Consider the following 19,247-nt stretch of genomic DNA (forward strand, 5'->3'; position numbering starts at 1 on the left):
AATTTGTAAAAATTCTTACCTCATAAATTTTACCCAAGTAAATATATGTTAAACAACCATATATATGTACACTGATTTTTAAGCAAGAATATTAATTATAGCATTATTTTACTAAACATTTTAAATAATGAACATCTGGCAATCCAGAAAGAATAAAGTAAAATACAACATGGTTATCAGGAGATTTCTTAATACACACATTAAATTTATGTTTCTCAGAAATAGTGGTATGGGAAATGATTCACGTTATAAGGTTGACTGAAAAAAACCAAGATACTAAATAAATGAAATATGCTTTTATATATGACAGCATATTAATCAGATTCAGTAATGATATCTGCTCTAACAAACAACTCTTAAATTTCAATCTTCATTGCTTAACACAATAAAGGCTTATTTTTTCCCATGACATCATCTAATGCAGGGTGGTCGTGGTTATTAATTTCTCTGTAACTCTGACAAGCTCAGTATAGTGCTTCCAGATTGCTCTGGGGTCATGCAGGTAGCAGTTGAGGCAGGAAGAAAAATAGCATAGACAGGGCAGGCTCTGTCTCAACTGCCTTGGTGCATAAATGATGCATCACTTTTGCTCACAATCATTGTCAAAAGCTAGGCACTTGTTCCCTTTTCCCTTAAATGCAAGAGCCTGGACAATCTGGTTTTGTGAGCCATGGAGCATCTCTGCTGTACCCACTGGAAGAAAATACACAAAATTATTAACATCTCTAGTGAGATTTTTCATGAGTTTGTTTTCAACTTCATGCTATTATTTTTCTGAATTTTCTAAAATAAATGTAAATTAAGTTCGCAATGAGACCAAAACCATAAAAATTAAAAACGTGTAGTACTTTGTGCAGGTCAGCTGCTTATCCTCCCTCAGGAGGTGCAGACAGCTTGGGGCACTCACTATAGTGTACATTTCAATATGCTCTTATATCGTAACAGGTTCCTTAGATGCTTGCCAAAGTGATAGAAAATACACTGAGCACAGCATGAGGAGCACCTTTCTCTATGCATGGGTGATTGGGATATAATATTTATCAATGCTGATTACTTGGATTGCTTTAGCTGATCTGGCTAGCCTGGAGGGTTTTTCCATTCTTCCCTCACTGCTGCATATGTTTTCTTTCTCAAACCTGTCCTCTGTCAAAGAGAACAATGTTTTCTACTAGCAGAAGGGGGAAAGCAACAAAGCAAAAGCTCTGTCTTTACGAAAAAGCTAAAAAATAGCACTTTTGTTACCAAGTTTGAACATGAAGATAGATGTAAAACTACTTGAACATGAAGATAGATGTAAGTTGGATATTCATCTTATGCAATGTAGATGAAATCTAATTGATGGTTTAATAAGAAGTAACATAGATAGCTTTGTGCAGGCATGCAGCGTGTTCACTGCCTTTTGAAAGATCATGCAGTGTGAATGAAAGAAGAAATAAGTGCTGTGAGAAAACTGTGATTTCTCTTATCCTACAAACTTGGTTCCACATTTTACCTCTGACCTCTGGTTTGGACAATGAATAGTAGAGATATGTCCACTGCTCAGGTCCTTTTCAATGCCCACCATTGGCTTCAAAGTTCAAGCCTTTCATTTTCTTGCCCTGTACATATTTTCGGATTCACTGCATGCCACTTTCTTGCACTTGTCCTGTTAAAGAGTCCACCATGGCTATTTAATATTTAAAGGTTGGGATCATTTTGCAGGTTTTAGTTTAAAGGTAACCATAGCACACACACACACATACATTATTAACAGCAGAGGCGCACTGTAAGTCCTTGGGAATCTTCTTTCCTTTCTATGTTAGTTTCACAGGAGTGCTGCCATCACTAGAATTGGCTCTGATATTGCCATCTTGTAAGTGGACTAGTGCAATAACAACGGATCCAGAATGCTATAAGCTGTTCATGTGGGTGGAGGTGACCGTGCTGAAAAGGGAGATGAAGCCAGAAAGTGACAGACCACGGAAAGTCCGGTTTCGGATCGCGTCCTCTCACAGTGGGCGAGTTCTGAAGGAAGTGTATGAAGATGGGCAACCGTCAGGCTCTCTGGATTCTGAATGTGCCAGTATCTGTGGGATAGATGGATTAAGTGATTCTGATGGACAGCAGAATGGGCACATAGAATCAGAAGGTGATGAGAATGAGAATGACCAGGATAGCTTGCTTGTGTTAGCAAGGGCTGCCAGTGAGAAGGGTTTTGGTACAAGAAGAGTCAACATTTTAAGCAAAAATGGCACAGTCAGAGGCGTCAAATACAAAGTGAGTGCTGGCCAGGCTCTATTTAACAATTTGACCAAAGTATTACAGGTAAGTCATTGCTGTTTCCTTCTCTTGCTCTTTGTTCCTAACTCACCATCTAAACACCTCTCATTTCTCTAGCCAAAGCAATCCTTTCTTATTTGCAACTCCTACATGCTTCAAGAGACACTCTTCCACCTAAGATACTGCACTAACAGCTGTCAATTAAAAATAGGATCATTACGCTTGGGGAAATAGACTGACTTCTCAAGGCCAAATTTCTAACATGTATGTGGTCTTTTCTTCCAGTGTGTGATGACTAAAATAATATGTCTACTTCTTTGCTGAGGAAAAAGAAAAACGATGCTGTTCAAAGCATTTGAGCAAAGATTAAAAGTTAACTTCTGGTTTATTATCCTTGAAATACCAGTGAGACATTTATCATTACTCATGTAGATATTAACACCAGAAAAGGTTGAGTGCATGCATTCAACGAGGTTGGGCTCAACTGGAATGTTGTGCAGCAATAAAGACTTACTTTGACTTCCTCACATTCCTGAGGAGGTTGCAGGCTTCATCCAATATCAATTTCTCTATTAAGTTGCCCATAAAAATTCTAGGATGATGCTTGGAAAAATTACTCCTCTATAAATGTACAAACTGAGATCCAGATTTTATAGTTAATAATTAGCCTTTAAATGTGATAGATTCTGCAGAGTAATATAGAAATATATTATTCAGGTATTGGGGCTTTTGACAATGATCTAATGTTAACAAGTTTTTGAAAGCATTGGTAAAGTGATTTGTTTTATATTAAAAACAGATGTCGTTATGTCAGGAATGGAATTCATGATTGCTATCATTAAGGTAGTCGATGTTTTTCATTGTAATTCTTTTTTATATTATTCTCAATTTTTAAATAAAACGGTCTCATGATGATTTAATGTCTCTATATTATATAAGAATGTGTGAGTGGTGAAGAGAGGATTTCAGTGAAAGTACTTAAATATTTTTTATTTCAAAGAAAGTATTTGAAAATATCACATCGGGAGGATTTAAAAAATTAGTTTTAGTTAAAGGATAAAAGCAGTGGAGAGCAAAGGTTCTTTTAATATATGGCACTTACTGGTAAAAAATTTTACATATTGAGGTGAGGTTGGAGACTGAAAATCAGAAACTGATGATTATGTTCTACTAGGTTGGAAACAATCTAGTATCAGTTTCTAGAGATGTGATTATTAGGTTATGATAATCTTAGTGGCCACTGAGTTTCACCAAATGCAGAAATTTTTGTTTCTAAGGAGTAGACCAAGATTTTTTGCAACAATTAAGTTTGCATTCATTCAAAAGTTTGCATTATTCAAAAATAAAATGTTTGCATTCATTATGATTGACTTAGTCTGCCATTATTTGAATTGCCTTATGATTTGGAGGGTTGTTTACAAAACTAAAATTTTAGTACTTTGATTTGCATCTGTTTATTCAAATCTCCCCCCAAATTTATTGTTTATGAGTAAGTATCTTAAGTCTTTAAAACCTCAAAGAGAAAAACTTTCTTCTCCCTGTGTTTTTATGCTGACAGTGCTTTAAACTCACAAAAAAATAAGTAGAAGAAATTCCAAAATCAAAATGTTAACACTAGATTAGTTTACAATATTTACTTGCGTATTTTTCTATGCATAGTTCCATAGCCCCATTTTGAGAAAAAGCAATAAAACTGCCTTTTTCTAATAATTTAGCCCCATTCCATGTATTCTCTGTTTTAGAGCAATAAAGAGCAATAAAGATTATTAGCAGAGGTCCTTCAGGGTCTTTGGTACTTCATCAGATCTGTCCCTCCCAATTGCCCACCAATCTGGTCCTTTCTTTAAAATGTTGGCAAAGTCATCAGCCTATTGTAGGTATTCACAAATTTTGGTCATTAACTTTAGTTTCATTGTCATCAGCAAGCATTTTCATTGTGTGAATGTTCTCTGGTATCTCCAGGACAAAACATAAGTTAAAGGAGCAACTAACTACATTTGGATCAGGGCTGCCAGTTGCATTATTGCCCAAGGAGCTCCATTGCCCATTGTCTGCATGAATGGTACCCCTTAAAGTTGTGCAATACACCCCCACTCAACATTATGTAGAGATCTGATTTGGATACTTGCCACATTTTTAAAGGGATATTTATGTCATTTGGGGTAATTTACATCTTAGCTTTATGTCTTAGGATGATAGTGTATGTAATTCCCATAGACATCCCACAGAGAAGCCCCAGGGACTAGAAGCAGAGGTTATTATTCAGTTACTCCTATATATACCCTCTACCAGATATGACTTTTCCCCCTATATATTTTCCATATCCCTTGCAAAGTAAGCAGTAAACTTGACTGGATGTAACTTAGTAATCTCCCTCAGGGAGGAAAAAGTGAGCAGTCGGTATCTTGGATATTTGATTAAGGTTTCAATGCACAGCCAATCTTATTGAAGCAAGGAACTGTGATTGAAGAAACAGTGAGGCTTTTCTTTTTGTTTTAAGTTTTAAAACCTTAAAGCACTTAACCTTAAATGTGAAAGAAAGCCCTAAATATGAATAAAATATTTCAAAGACCCTGTCAATCACTTGCCTCTTCTGCATAGTTTCCCACTCTTTTATCCCTGTCTCATAAAACATTGGCATATGTCCCACAAAAATTTCAACTGCACAGAAAAAGTCATTGCAATTTTGCCTTAAAATATTTTTACTTCGTGGCAGCACTTACTTAGAAAGTTGTCTGTTAAAGAAAAATCAGAATGAATTTCCATTTTATTTGTCAATTAGTTTACCTTATATAATTCTGGGTATTTGAGGATGTGCAATATTAATCAAGGTTGTTAAAGGTAGTGATGAACCAGAGGCAAAAAGCAGAAGGCCACCTGGCTGCTCAGGTGGGCGTTGTAGAGGGTGGTTAATGGTGAAGCAAAATGTCTCTAGCTGTTCTAGATTATGGCGCTTCAGCTCCAGGTGGCTGAATTTGCCAACTCTCCCAGAGATAACAAGAATACAGAGCTCGAGAGAGGCCAATTTGGAAATCTGAAAACCTAGAATGTAGGCATGACTGTGGCCTGGAAATAGGCATTTACTAGAAATTCTTTAGGTTATTCTTACATGCACTGAAGTTTGAGAATCATTGACCTAGAGTGTAAAAGGAAATTCATCCAGTTCCTATGGGTAAATAAAAATATTAACATTCCTTATCTCTTCAATATTTAATAAAGAAAATGAATGAGATATGCAATGATTTCTTATTCATTCTTTTGATCAGGTTAGATTATCAAAAAGATTTTTCTGAGCCAAAGATGAATAAAGGTTATCCCGACAGCCATGTTGCCCATGAATATTCAAATTTATCAGTTCATTTGAGAACAGGTCCAGAAATCTTACTAATACACTCTGATGTAGTTGTTCTCTTTTTAATACTCTCTAAGAAATTCTGCTCTTAGAATATGTCTATCTAGATACATAAGTTTATTCCTCATTACTGGAAAATTTTAAAAAATGTTTACTTTCTTTAAAAATTAGCCATTGTTTCTTAGTGCTAAACAAATTGCAAAATCACCATATAGCTCATACCTCTCAGTACATAATTGACATGATTAGATTTGAGATATACTTTGCTCTTAGCAGCAAAATATTTTCAGATTCTCTTAGAGTGGGTCAATGATGCAGATAATTAAGGCTGCTTATTTTTGCTAATTTATTCTTATGAGATTATATTTCAGACAGCGATTTTTTTCTTGACCTTATCCTCAAACTGTGTGAGTATACATGTTAGAATATTCTACTGTAAGTTCCATAATTTTTAATTCCTTTTCCTTCTCCAAATTTAAAATTCCTGTTTTAGAGATAAATAGGTGCAAAGAAGGAAAATAATTACAGCACATACTATAATTTGGCATTTCCTTTCTAAGAACTCAAATTAAACATATAACCCCGTCTATGCATGTACATGCATATTTCTGGTTAGTGTGATGGTATTTATAAGCATTCTAATATTTCAAGATAAATGAAATAAAAATAGTATGTTTGTGGCAAAACCTGAGGACTCACTCTGAGAGATTTTGGAAATATTTTGCTGCTGAGAACAAAGTAGATCTCAAATCTAATGATGTCAACTGGGTACTGAGAGGTATGAGCTATACGGTGATTTGTAATTTGTTTAGCATGAAGTAACAATGGCTAATCTTTAAAGAAAGTAAATAATTTTTCCAAAATTTTTCAGTAATTAGGAATAAAATGTTATTCTGCATTTTACACAGGCATGTCACATATATTATTTTAATTAATTGTACCCCAACATTTGTAAAGTGAGCATAATAATAATAATAATAATAATAATAATTATTATTATTATTATTTTTATTTTTAGATAGCTCAGTGTCAGAGAAATCCAGTCTCTGGCCCAAAGCTAGTAATGCAATAACTCTTACTTTTGCTGTTTTGGCTTTCACAGTTTTCAAAAGTGTTATACTGTATGCAAAAACTCCAACTTTAAGTTTTGAAATGTCATGATAACAAACATGAAGACTAAATATATCACGTAATAAGACTAAACATATCCTATTATTATATAATCTGGGCTTTTGAATTTTCAACATTTGGTTAGTAGGTTTTACAATTTATCGTTTATTGAACTTTTGATCTTCATTTAGAAAAGGTTTTTTTTTCTGCAGAGTTAAATAGCTGCAATTCAGCTTTGACTTGTATTTTAAAAAGGTTTACATCATTTCTATAACATCATTTGATTAAAGTGTCATGAGACTGCAAGGATTGACACTGGAAGAGGATGACTTGTTTACCTCAAGTATATTGGTGCTTAGAGTGGTTCACTATCTCAGGATGCGTAGTGTTAACAGACCTTTCTAGCAGTATTTATTATCCATCTCTGGTTCACTGAATCAAACTCTGATAATAGAATAATAGTTCAGTAAAAACTAGGTGATATTCTTGATGACTCCTTAGTCCCACTGGTTTATTTGGACCACTCTGGAAAAATAATTAGCATTAAGTACTTATTAAGTATTAGACACTGTTGGCATTATTTATGTGCATTGATATTTATTCCCCACAGCAACCCTGTGAGGTGTATTACTATTAATCAATTAATTATCAATTATGATCTGAGCTTTTTCTCTGTGTCAGAAACATTAATTTATAGGATTTGAAATGTCATGTATCCCAAGAAATTCTTATGTAGTGTTCTGTCAAGACTATCACGTATTAATGGAAATATTATCTTTTTAGATATTAGTAAGTAGGTAAAGAAGCTCTAGGATTTTTGATACAATCCAAATGATGTGAGAAACTACACTGACAGGTTAAGTGACTTATGTAAAAAGCACGAAAGAAAAAGCAGCAAAGATGAGTTGGTACTACTAATACTTATGTGCAATTAAAGAATTTTAAGTGATAGAACTTAGAGTCCTGTGACCACCCTGCACATACCATCCTTGGCTCTTCTTGCTTGTGGTATTAGCAACATACTGAGTAAGACTTCAATAAATGCTCTTTCTTTGAGTTAATGAATTAAGTGGACCCTCTTAGTGGTTATTTCCCTCTTCTACATCTCTTTTGGATTTGGAGATTTCCGATATTGGACAGGACTAGAGTTTGCATGGTGAAGTGTTGGCTTACTTCATTCCATTCTTTCTTTTGATCATTTTTAATCATTCATTAATTACTATTTATTACATATCTACCATGAAACAAAAAATATGTCAGATAATGTGAGGACTAACACCCAATTCCTGCCTTCATGGACTATCCAGCAGTGTGTTGTGAATGATTGTGTAAAGCAATTCCTGGAGGAACTCAGATAAAAAAGATTTTGTTTTCATTACCAGAAAATTCTCTCTTTCTGCTTTCTTGTCGGCCTACCAGCCTCTATGCATTCTTTAGGCCAATGCTTATATTTTTCTCCTTTTGGTCTTTCTCTTAATAGACCAGCATTTTATTTTGGATCTTTTTCTTTAGCTTGTTCTTGCTTTCTTTCTAGTTGAGTTTTGTCTCAAGGACAACAACTGAAGGCTCATCTGTATAATGACTCTTATCTTGATCCTACAAGTCTCTAGAAGTGAATAACAGTGACTCTGACCATAAGCACTGACTTATCTAAGTTCTACTCATCATGTTAAAACTTTCCTTCTAAAGTTAGTTCAATTAATATCTAAGTTGGAAAATCACATTTTTTCCCTGGTTCATCAGAATCCTTGTATCATGACATTTTAATTTGTGGAACTTTGGTAATTACCTGAGCTTAATCCTATGAATCTGTCTGAATTCTGACTTTAGAACAACCTGCTGAGCAAAGTCACAGATTCTGCAATATAACTTGAAACTGCTTAATGAACGCTTATGGGTGGCCCACGATTACCACATAATTAGGGAATTAGCACCTGATGTTTCTAAAACTTAAAAACACCATTTAACAGCGAGCAAGGCAAACATTCTTTTGGTGGCTTGCTCGCGCTGGCAGCTATTGCCCATGCTGATATTTTCTCTGAGACCCAGTATTTTAAATTTTGTATAAAAGTAATATAAACATGTAATAGTCTATATAAACTGACACAGCATATAAATGTATCAGTCCTTCAATAATTATCACCTGGAAGGGATTTACGAAATTATAAACAGAATAAGATGTCGTGCAGAAATTTTCAGCTAAGGACATTTTGTTTATGTGTACAAATCTACTCAACTAAGATTTGAGCACTCTTTGCTCAATTTTATTTTTCTAATAATTCATTATCTCATTTAATTGCTGATAAATTATGCCTTAGAACATTGCATCAGGAGTGAAGTAATAGACCCTTTTACATAGCAAATAAAGTAAATAATAGGAGTATTGCTTACTTTTTGATTCTTAAATAACAAAGTTAAGTTGTGAAAGAATTAGTTGCTTCTTTTGTATTTTTTATGTAATTAATTACATGAAATTTAAGCTCCTTTTTATATGAAAACTCTGTGTAAGCTTGACTAGTCCAAAAGAGGGTAGAGTAGTGAAACCCAAAGGTGTTGATTTGTTAGAGATAGATTTTGTCAGAAGAGAAGGCTCTGGGGAATTGTTATTACAGGTCAGTGGAAAGAGAATAGGGAAACTTAGAGTACCAAATGGGTGGAGACTAACGAGGGTCATCTTAGTTTAAAAGGGGACAAGAGCTGGGTGGTCTGTGACTTCAGGAACTTGTGCGGGGCCTAGGGATTGAGGGCAGGGTCTAGAGCAGGGTCAGCAGGGAGAGGCTACTGGGTAACTCTGCTCATGAGGGTCCCAGAACTAACCCATGCCACAGTGCAACTGTTCTTATTTGTGTATCACCTTTGGTGAGGAGCCAGGTTCACATGCCCTCTCATGTGTATCTTCCTTTGACATCTGTCAAATGCACAATGCTTGTGGAGCATCTGGCCGAAGGGTTGCCCTCCAATGTTCCAAGATTCTGTGACTTAACAGAATCTTGTACTGGGCTTAACACCTAGGTGATGGGATGATTTGTGCAGCAAACCACCATGGCACATATTTACCTATGCAGCAAACCTGCACATCCTGCACATGTACCCCTGAACTAAAATAAAAGTTGAAGAAAAATAAAGAGTGACTCTAATACATTATTCCTGTAGTGCCAGAAACTTTGCTTAGAAAAGGAGTCATTTGTACATGGGGTCATCTTAATTCCTATGGTCTAATGGAAATAACTATGATCTCAGAGAAGCGTGTAGCTTGTTGTCAGAGCATAAACATTATTGAATCAATTGAATCAATAATCCAGCTCTGGGCTTCTAGAACTCAGGAGGCTTCATGTAAAACCCAGAGGCTACAACTGGAGCCCGAAGGCTGAAGATTGCCTCTCTCAGTGCCAGGTGCTTTAAATAGCAGGCCTTATAATACAGTTATACAATGTTTTATTTAAAATAATATTAGAAAATCTACTACAAAGATGACACAAATAAACCAATAGTCCTTACTAAGGATGCTGCCTCTTTCTAACTACACAGAAAACCAAATAATAAAAATTTGGGCCACACCTTTGTAGATCTTCTTAATCACAACTTTCAGGGCTCTTCCTCTAATTATGGAATTTCCCTTTTCATACATTTATAAATGCCCCTTCCCATTTTTCCATTTTTCTTTTTTCTTTTTCCTAAATTTGTGCTTGCTTCAGCATTTTCCAAGGCCAATGTTTCCTGCTTCAGCTACTCAATTACAAGCTGATTTTTTTCTGGGAATATTTTTTATATTTCCATGAAGAATTTCTGGAGATGAAATTGTACACGCCCCTCCCAAAACGCATTGGTGCTGAGAGCTTATGAGAACTGAAGCAGACCCAAAGCCTATGTTGGACATTAAGTAGCTGCCTGCCCATCCTGCATAAGAGTCTTTTCCTCTCTCCTTCCCTTCCTTTCTGCTGGAGGTTTAAATGTGATACGCAACCAACTACTTCAGGGAACATCATTCACCTTAATGTTTCTAAAGCAGATTAAAAGTGGCTCTTGGATGCTCCACATAGGAATGGACAGGGAGTTCTGTACTAGTCATCACTCAGGATTCTTTCCCCACACATTGTGATCAGCAAGATACATGGGTTCACAAGGGGCCAGAATGTCTAGAGATGATTTTGGTGCATGGATCCTGGTGTCCATCTACATTGCTGCTCCTTCAGTCCATGTGCTACACTGATGCTGCAGGCAGCACCCAAAGCCCTTCACATAAGATGCCCAACTTTTGCTCTTTCCAGCTTTTGGGACTACTTAATTTCATTGCCTTTATGTCTAGACTCTTGAAAACATTCTTCTATCTATTATTCTTAGGAGCAAGAGAAGAACTAAGTTCTAGAAATCAAAGCCCACCTTTTCTTTGTGAGAGAAAGAAGATAAAAATACCTTATTCCCCAGTAGTGTCTTAAATAATTACTGTGCTTGCTTTCCCTCCATTTATACAGAAGAGCACTATTCTCTTGAGAGAGATGACATGGTTTCAGATGCAGTCTAACTTTTCCTAGTTGTGTAATGTGGGCAAATGTACTTAACTTCTATAAATCCTAGTTTCTTTATTGGTGAAATGGGGATAACGGTTGTGACTATTTCTATGAAATAAATGAGTTATTGTATATAAAACATATTTCTCGATGCCTGGTACCTTATAAATACTCAATAAATACTGTTATTTTTATTGTCCTTCCTCAAACAAATTGTGAATCAAGTACTACTAAGTATTCTGCTAGTCAATGAGGGTGCAAAGATGAATAAAGCATGATTTCTGTCCTCAGAGAATCTAATTCTTGCTTATGAGATACACAAACACATTGTTACTGTAACATATGGCAAGAACTCAAAAGCTTATTAGGGAACAGAGATGGGATATCTGACCCAATTCTATAAATTTTATAGATATTCTGTTCCTCTCAGATACCATTCTTTAAAATAAGGCTGAGTGGGAAGTCCTGGGCCACTCCGTAAAAGGCATCTTGGTACCACAAGATTTTTTGGCAGAAATCACTTCACTTTGAAAAATCTCAGCTGCCGCCTCCAAATTTGGCTCTACCCCTGCCACACAAACCTGTTGTCTTGAGGCCAGTTCCTCTCTTGGAGATCCTGTCTTGGCTTTGGCCCCTACCTAGGTCTTTGCCTTGGATTCCCTAATATTAACTACCGTGTCTACTTGGCCAAATGTTTGCCAGCCTGGCTCTGCTGCAGTTGGCTCTATACCTGTGAACTCAGCCAACCACCCACATGCCTTGTGTCTGAGTATTTCTTGGTAACACCTGTCATCCTGAAAGCCTTGCTTTCGCCTTCTGTGTAGAGACAGAATCAATCTCTTCTTTAGTAATAGCCTGGATTGATTTTTAATACCTTTCACACCAATGCAAGGAATAATTTGTATCTCTATGGAATATCTTCTGCTATGAGCCACACGGTGGACTGCTAGACATGGCTGAAAATGTGCAGACATGTATTACATCATTTAGGATATTCAAAATAGGCTGTTACTGAGGTCCTTTCGTGGCTTTATATATGATAAAGGACCCAGACGTTTCCTGTTGTTCTGCCTGGCCATTCTTGGCTTGTTGGTTGATGTCCTCTCAAAGATTCAAAATGGATGCCATAGCTTACAGCCAGACCAGTGTCAAAACTGAAAGGGAGTGTGGCAAAAGAAAACATTCCTTATAGGCATGATTCTTTTATCAGAAAGAGAAAGAAAATTCCAGAAAATTACCGATGCATTCTCTTACATTTAGTGTCTTACGTTTCATGTGACCACTCCTTGTCATCGTAAGAGGGCAGGAATGTATCTGGCATTGCTTGTTTGATAGAAGATAGCATGGGAGGATGGGGTTGGAAATAGCTGGTGAACAAACAAGCAAGAGTGCCTGCCACACCATTATCCAGGAACTTTGTTATGATGTTAATTTTTATTGTATGTAATTTGGCTCACATTGGGTCATGCTTCTTGAATGACAAAAGCATTTTATAGTAATCTTATTTCATAAACTGTGTACATTTTCTTTGCCTGTCCTTGAGGATTTTAATCTTTCTATTTTTTTAAATCCATATTTTCTCAAGTCCATGGCTTTTCACCTGTTGGGTTTACTTGTTCTGACACAACAACTTTGGAAACCTCAAAAGACAATAGGGCTGGTGAACAGTTTTTCATTAAAAGCAGTAAAAGTGTTAGTATATTACTTATCTATTTTACCTGTCGTTATCTATAGTAGTCATTTATTCTCTGTATAGTAGGATGCTGTGCAATTTTTAAAAGCTCTACACCATATTTCCCCCAAGCTGGGCAATCTAAAACAGAAAGAAACTTCCCAACACAATGCACTTGGCTTTATTTTTCTCTCATGCTTGCTCCATTACATCAAAAGCAAAATAAAGTATAAAACACAACGACTACAGAGCCACAACAATCATTCCCACAGCTCTTTCCTTTCCTCTTCGCCTGGGATGCCAGTCACCTCAGGGGCTCCACAGTTAGTGAGCTGGAACTCATTTCACATCTGAGGAGAATAATGTTAGAAAAGCTCTCTGCATGCAGAGCAGGGCAGACCAGCTCTCAGCAAGCCTTTCAGCCATGCAGCTCCAGCTTTCCTGATTTTACTGGTCACCAGCAAGCTTGTTTTTATTTTTGAACTATTTAAAAGGATACTAGTAGTATTAGCAATACAAGCAACCCTTCATTGAATGCCTACATGTGATGGAAATTATCTCAGGTGCCTCTCTTATAATACTGTTTCTTTAATCCTCATGGCAAATTTACAAGGTAAATATTAATGCATTTTACATGAGATAAACTGACAACAAACCAAAATAATTTAAAGGACAATGAAAAAACATTTGTCTCCAAATATTTTGGCTTTTATTTTGATCCGCCACCTGAAATTCTTTTTATTATTTTCCCTATTTCCACACTCGAGAGATCTCCTTTGTGTTAAATTGAGTTCCTTAGAAGCAGAACCTGAAATTGGATTCTTGTAAAATGTGATTGATTAAGGGAGGATCTCAGAAGAAAGAGAGTGAAGGAAGCAGGTTAGGCGGGGAAGAAAGCGAAACAAGGTAGTCATCTTGGCTAGAAGCCAGTACCAGCCCAGACGCCGGAGATGGTCTGGAATACAAATTGTAGCACGGATTTGGCCTCACCTGTCTTTGACCACTGGCTGTGAGCTTTTAGCAGCCAATATTTCAGTAGCTGGGGGGTGGGTCAGCCAGCATTACGAAGTGGTCTGGGAACATTCACTGCAGTTCATCTCTTGCACTGTTCAGATTTATCTGCTTCCTGCCATTAAGTTTATTGCATCCAAGCACAGCCTTGTCACAGTTAATGGGAGAGCTAGTGGGATAAATTACAGTTCCCACACTGCTATTGGTTTTGAAATGATAGCTGATAATCTTCCACTATCCATTTTAGACACCTCTTCTCTTAGCTAGCACTTCTACTCAATTAAGTGGCTCACATGGTTGCCCCATATTTTCGGGCCCTGTAGAGTCTGAGTTCTGAGCATTATGCCCTTCTCAGGAAGTAGCTGCTGTACTTGCTGACTCACTGCTAGACCCATGAATACCAAGAGAGGCCCCGAGTGCCAAACAAACATATTTCTCCCTGCTCCTTATATGTAGCAGCAGTTCTACTTCCTCATGACAATCAGGGTCAATTAACCTTGCCGGTATTGTAACTGCTTTTTAGGCTACCTAGATCACTATCATCATGATCCCAAAGTGACTAGATGTCAACTATAGCTTTAAGTTTAGTGGAACTCTTACTGCATTGCTTGGGGGAAGAGCTCCCTTCTGGGATCAAGGACTTGGACTATGAATGCCTAACGTTGCAGAGAAAATCACAATCCTTCAGGTGGGTGATTGGGAGTAATGGTGAATGGGCTCCTACAGCTTCCCATTGGTTCCTGGATCCATGAATTCTAACCATTGGCAATGTAGCACCACCTAATAACCACTGGTTTAGGTATAAGTGGCATCCTGAAGAGTGATGCTGCCTTCCCACAGGGGGGTCATCTCCCAAACTGATGCATCTGTCACACCTTCGAGATGCTGCTCTAAAGCTCTAGGGGGTGGCAGGTCTGCATGGCATGATGCCTGGCAGGGCCAGTGTTCCTTCCTGTTTGTGTTGCTCACTTGAGGTCTCTGAACCTGCTTGAGCCTGAGCTTAGATAAGCCACCTTTATTTCACACTGAATTGCTGCTATACCTGCCTGACCTTGTGAGTATGACAGTATACATGTTATGGTACTGATAGGTAGTTCTAGTGATCTGGTAGGGTAGATGCCGAGTTTCTACCAGGGCCAAGGTCATGCCAGAACCTGCTTTTAAATACTGTGTAGCTATCTCCTGCATCTTGCCTGAGCTTGATCCAGAACCCTAGGAGTTGGTGTTGTGACTTTTCGGTTGAAGCTGGCCAGAGACTCCACATGGTGACCTTCTTTACCACAGATAACTTTAGTGACATGGGATTTGCAGAATTGTATGCAGTAAGCTTCAGATATTCTTATATTTTAGCCTGCAGCTGTTGCAAAGTCCTTCTATTCGTTAGTTTTATTCAAAACCAGCAATCTTCTATGCCTATTTATAAATGGTTTCTAAAACCTGAAGAGGGATGGGGGATGCACATCAAAACATCTACTACATGGTGTTAACATAAAATTAGATTATCTAGAGACAAGAAGGAATGGCGGTGAGTGGAGAAGGATCACAGTTTAGGATACTGGGATGTCTGAACACACCACATGAATACAAGCAATGAAAGGCAGACACATTTTGATAGAAATGAGAAAGGAGAATATTGGTTGCCAGGGATTCTAAGTAGCCAGGGCCCTTTCCTGTGGGAATTCGCAGGTGGTGTGCTGGAGAGAGGAGTGTTAAATATGAAGAAATTTGGCAAGTGTTGTGCCAAACCCTAATGAGTCCAGTGGAGATGGCACCAGGTTCAAGAAGCCTACGAAGAGATCCAGAGCCAGTAAACAAGACATAGGGTTTATTGACGACTTACATGCAGGGATGCCCCAGTGGCTGCGAGATGAACAGGAGAATCTCAACTGCTTGTAAAAAGCAAATGATTTCTATAGCGTCTTCACTTAGCATCCTTTCCCCAGTAACCTCTACGTGGCAACCCTCGTTTCTTAAGTTATTGCTGCAGGTGCATCTGCCATACAGGGTCATTCTTAAGGAATGCTTAAATTATTGCTGTCAGGTTTGTCTATCATACAGAAAATGAGTTATTAAACCCTTGACAGTTTGGAATGGGCCATGGTGGCAGTTTTATATGTCATAAAAAATTAGCAAAGACTACAAATTAGGGCTCCACCACATCCCGAAGTTAGTTTACCCTCACATCTCTGGAAGTGAGGATACTAGAAAGTTTCTAAAGACAATATCAAAAAAGAAAAAGGAGCAAAACAAACAGAAAACACAAAACAAACTCTACATAGTTAATAATTTATCCTGGAGCCAGAGCTCATCCCTGCATATTTTCCTTTTTCTAAAATGCAATCAGAAAGTGCCATCTGGTTAGCCAATTTTTAGGATCATTATTGTTATTTTCTCATTAAAAAATCCATTTACCTCCTGGTTAGTAACTGTATGTCTATGTTGCAGTATGAAATATGAAGAAACTCTTCCTATTTTCTTTTCCAGCCTCCAGTCTTGCCCTCAGCTAATCTGTTCATCATCCAATTGTAACTCTGATCATGTTACTCCCCTGCTAAAAAACAAACCATTTTTCTCTGTAGCATTTATATATAAAATCAAACTTCTTAATCCGGTGTATTAGCCTGAGTCCCCCTCAAAAGCCAAGTGTGAATAAAGACTTGTGTAGGGCAGGAGGGAGGGATGAAAGTGTTTTCAAGAGGGAAGGAGGAAAAGCCAATACAGATGTGTATTAGTCTGTTCTCACACTGCTATAAAGATAGTCCCCGAGACTGGGTAATTTATAAAGGAAAGAGGTTTAATTGACTCATAGTTCCACATGACTGGGGAGGCCTCAGGAAATTTACAATCATGGCAGAAGGAGAAGCAAGTACATCTTACATGGTGGCAGGCGAGAGAGAAGAGTGTGAAGGAAGAACTTGCCAAACACTTAAAATCATCAGATCTCATGAGAACTCACTATAATCAGAATGGCATGGGGGAAACCACCCCCAAGATCCAATCACCTCCCATCAGGTTCCTCCCTCAACAGCTGGGGATTACAATTCAAGATGAGATTTGGGTGAGGACACAAAACCTAACCATATCAAAATGTGTATTGATTACTGCTATGAACCAAACTAAAAAACAAACCGTTTCTCTGTAGCACTTATATATAAAATCAAACTTCTTAATCTGGTGTATCAGGTTTGATCCTGGATCCCTCCAGGGCCTTCTGAGGAATATTTAGAATGACTTTCAGAATCTACACCACCAAGCAGTAACAGGGAGCTGCATTTATGGACTTTCCCTCATTTCTCTAAAGAGCTGCCTCAAGAGATCTATACCCACTTATACTCCTGGGCTACATATGCTGAGTGCGCTTCCGTGAATGCCCCATGGAGGAGTTAGAAAAAGCACAGGATAGAAAATAAATGATTCAGATCATAAGCTCTCAGCAAGTTTCTATTAGTACAAACTGCACATAAAACTGTTTATTGAAGCTGTGGCTGGAATTCAGCATGAGGCCTGGAGGGTGTGAGGTGGAACAAAAGATGCAGCTGACCCACGTGGCATATAAGCTGTCCTTGATTTTCCATTCTGACTCCTCCAGTCTTATCCCTAGATATACTCTCCCTTACAGCACACATATACCAATACAGATATCCTAACTGTACTTTGCTGTTTTATATTGTCTGATTCTTTCTGGAAGGGGAGTGCATGCTGATTTTGATTCTTGAAATGCTGCCACTTTTTTTCTCTTAGTTAGTTTAATCTTTAGACTAACTCCAGATGTGACTCTTTGCTGGAAGCTTCCATGGTTCTCCTCTTAGTGTTAAGTGCCTCTATAGCTCTTGTAACACCCATATTATAGTTCTACAAAAGTCCTTATTACAACATACTGTAACTCTAACACAGAAATCTGTTTACTACCCAGCCTTCCCACATGTCTGAGAGGGACTGTATTTTTTATTTTCATATCCTGAGTGCCTAGCATAGTACTTGGCTACATCATAAATGTTCCATAAATACTTGTGGACTAAATGAATGAATACATTCTGATATGCAATGGATGGCTAAGCCGGTATATTACAAAAAAGGAAAATCCAATCTAAATTAGGCCATTCCAAAGCAATTGAAGCATGAATATATTTGGAAAGAAGTTGACTAGGGTTCCAAATATGCCTCTAATACATATAATCAAGAAAGAAATAGCAGCAAAACTGTATAAAATCAAACAATAAATCAATACTAATGAACATACAACTTCTGTCAAGAATTCAATAGAGGTAAGACACAAACATATCAAATGATGCATAAGAATAAAAGAGGAGGAAATACACTGCAATATGAAAGATTGCAAGATAGTATAGGTGAACAGGAAAATAAGTAGCAGAAAATATATATTCTCTGATATCAGAGGATTCTGAGATTTTCTGGCAATAGAAGGGCAAGTAGGTTTCCAAGCAGCAGATTGGAGTTGAATTAAACAGTATGTTAGTGATTTACAACAGTGACTATGGGGAAAAAAATCCCTAGGCTCAAACTTCTAGATCATGTACACCCGGTAGCTGTGAAATCTTGGGCAAAATCTAGTTACCCCATATGTAAATTGATGCTAGTAATTATAACTAATTCATGTGGTTAGTGTGAGGATTAAATTCATTAACACATGTATATAGATTAGAATAGTACCTGGCATATAACACTTCTATTACATATGATATAACTTACATTAAAAATGGGGAAGTTAGTCTTTTAGCAGAAACATAAGGTATGTTTAAGAGTCAGTGAGGGGATTAGTTTACTTGTAGCAAAGGGTTTATGTGGGAAAATGATGGGAGATAAAGTTGAAAAACTGTTTTGAATTCTTAGCGAGGATTCAAAAAGTGAGCCAGTAACAAGAGCAAACAAAGGTAGGGTGAATATATATCTTGGTTTTCCCTGGATAATTGAGATTTAATGATTGTCAATTGTCTAGTTATAGTTATCAGAGCTCCTTTCATTATCCAGTGTCTTGTTTTGATAAAAATATTCAAAAAATGAGTATTTAAACAAGAGTCATGGGGATTTGAGGAGATTATCTGGCATAAATGTGTAAGATGCATTGAAGGAGAGCAGTTTGTAGGTTGGGAAGGAACCACTGCATGTTTATTTAAAATCGTATTTGTTTCCACAGAATTACAAAGACTTAGTATTGAAAAGGACCTGAAGACAATCTGGTGGAATTCATGCTTCATTTTTTATACTGATACATTGTGATTTGCTTTCAGTATATTTGGAAATGTTCAAAGAAGTATGTGAACTTGAACCCTTTATAGAAGTAAAACAACCATGGGAGGAAGTCAATGCTCATTTC

General features: G+C 37.2%; 1 protein-coding gene across 1 annotated transcript in view; it reads left to right on the forward strand.

Moving 5' to 3' along the window:
- The first annotated feature begins 1,902 nt into the window (after nucleotides 1-1,902).
- Nucleotides 1,903-19,247, forward strand: part of GRXCR1 (glutaredoxin and cysteine rich domain containing 1) — a 137,715-nt gene continuing 120,370 nt past the window's right edge. Inside the window, exon 1 of the mRNA XM_010363798.2 lies at nucleotides 1,903-2,304. Coding sequence (XP_010362100.2) covers nucleotides 1,903-2,304 — 402 coding nt within the window. The remainder of the gene's footprint in view (nucleotides 2,305-19,247) is intronic.

Source organism: Rhinopithecus roxellana, chromosome 2 (genome assembly GCF_007565055.1).
Source record: "Rhinopithecus roxellana isolate Shanxi Qingling chromosome 2, ASM756505v1, whole genome shotgun sequence".
Lineage (NCBI taxonomy): Eukaryota > Metazoa > Chordata > Mammalia > Primates > Cercopithecidae > Rhinopithecus > Rhinopithecus roxellana.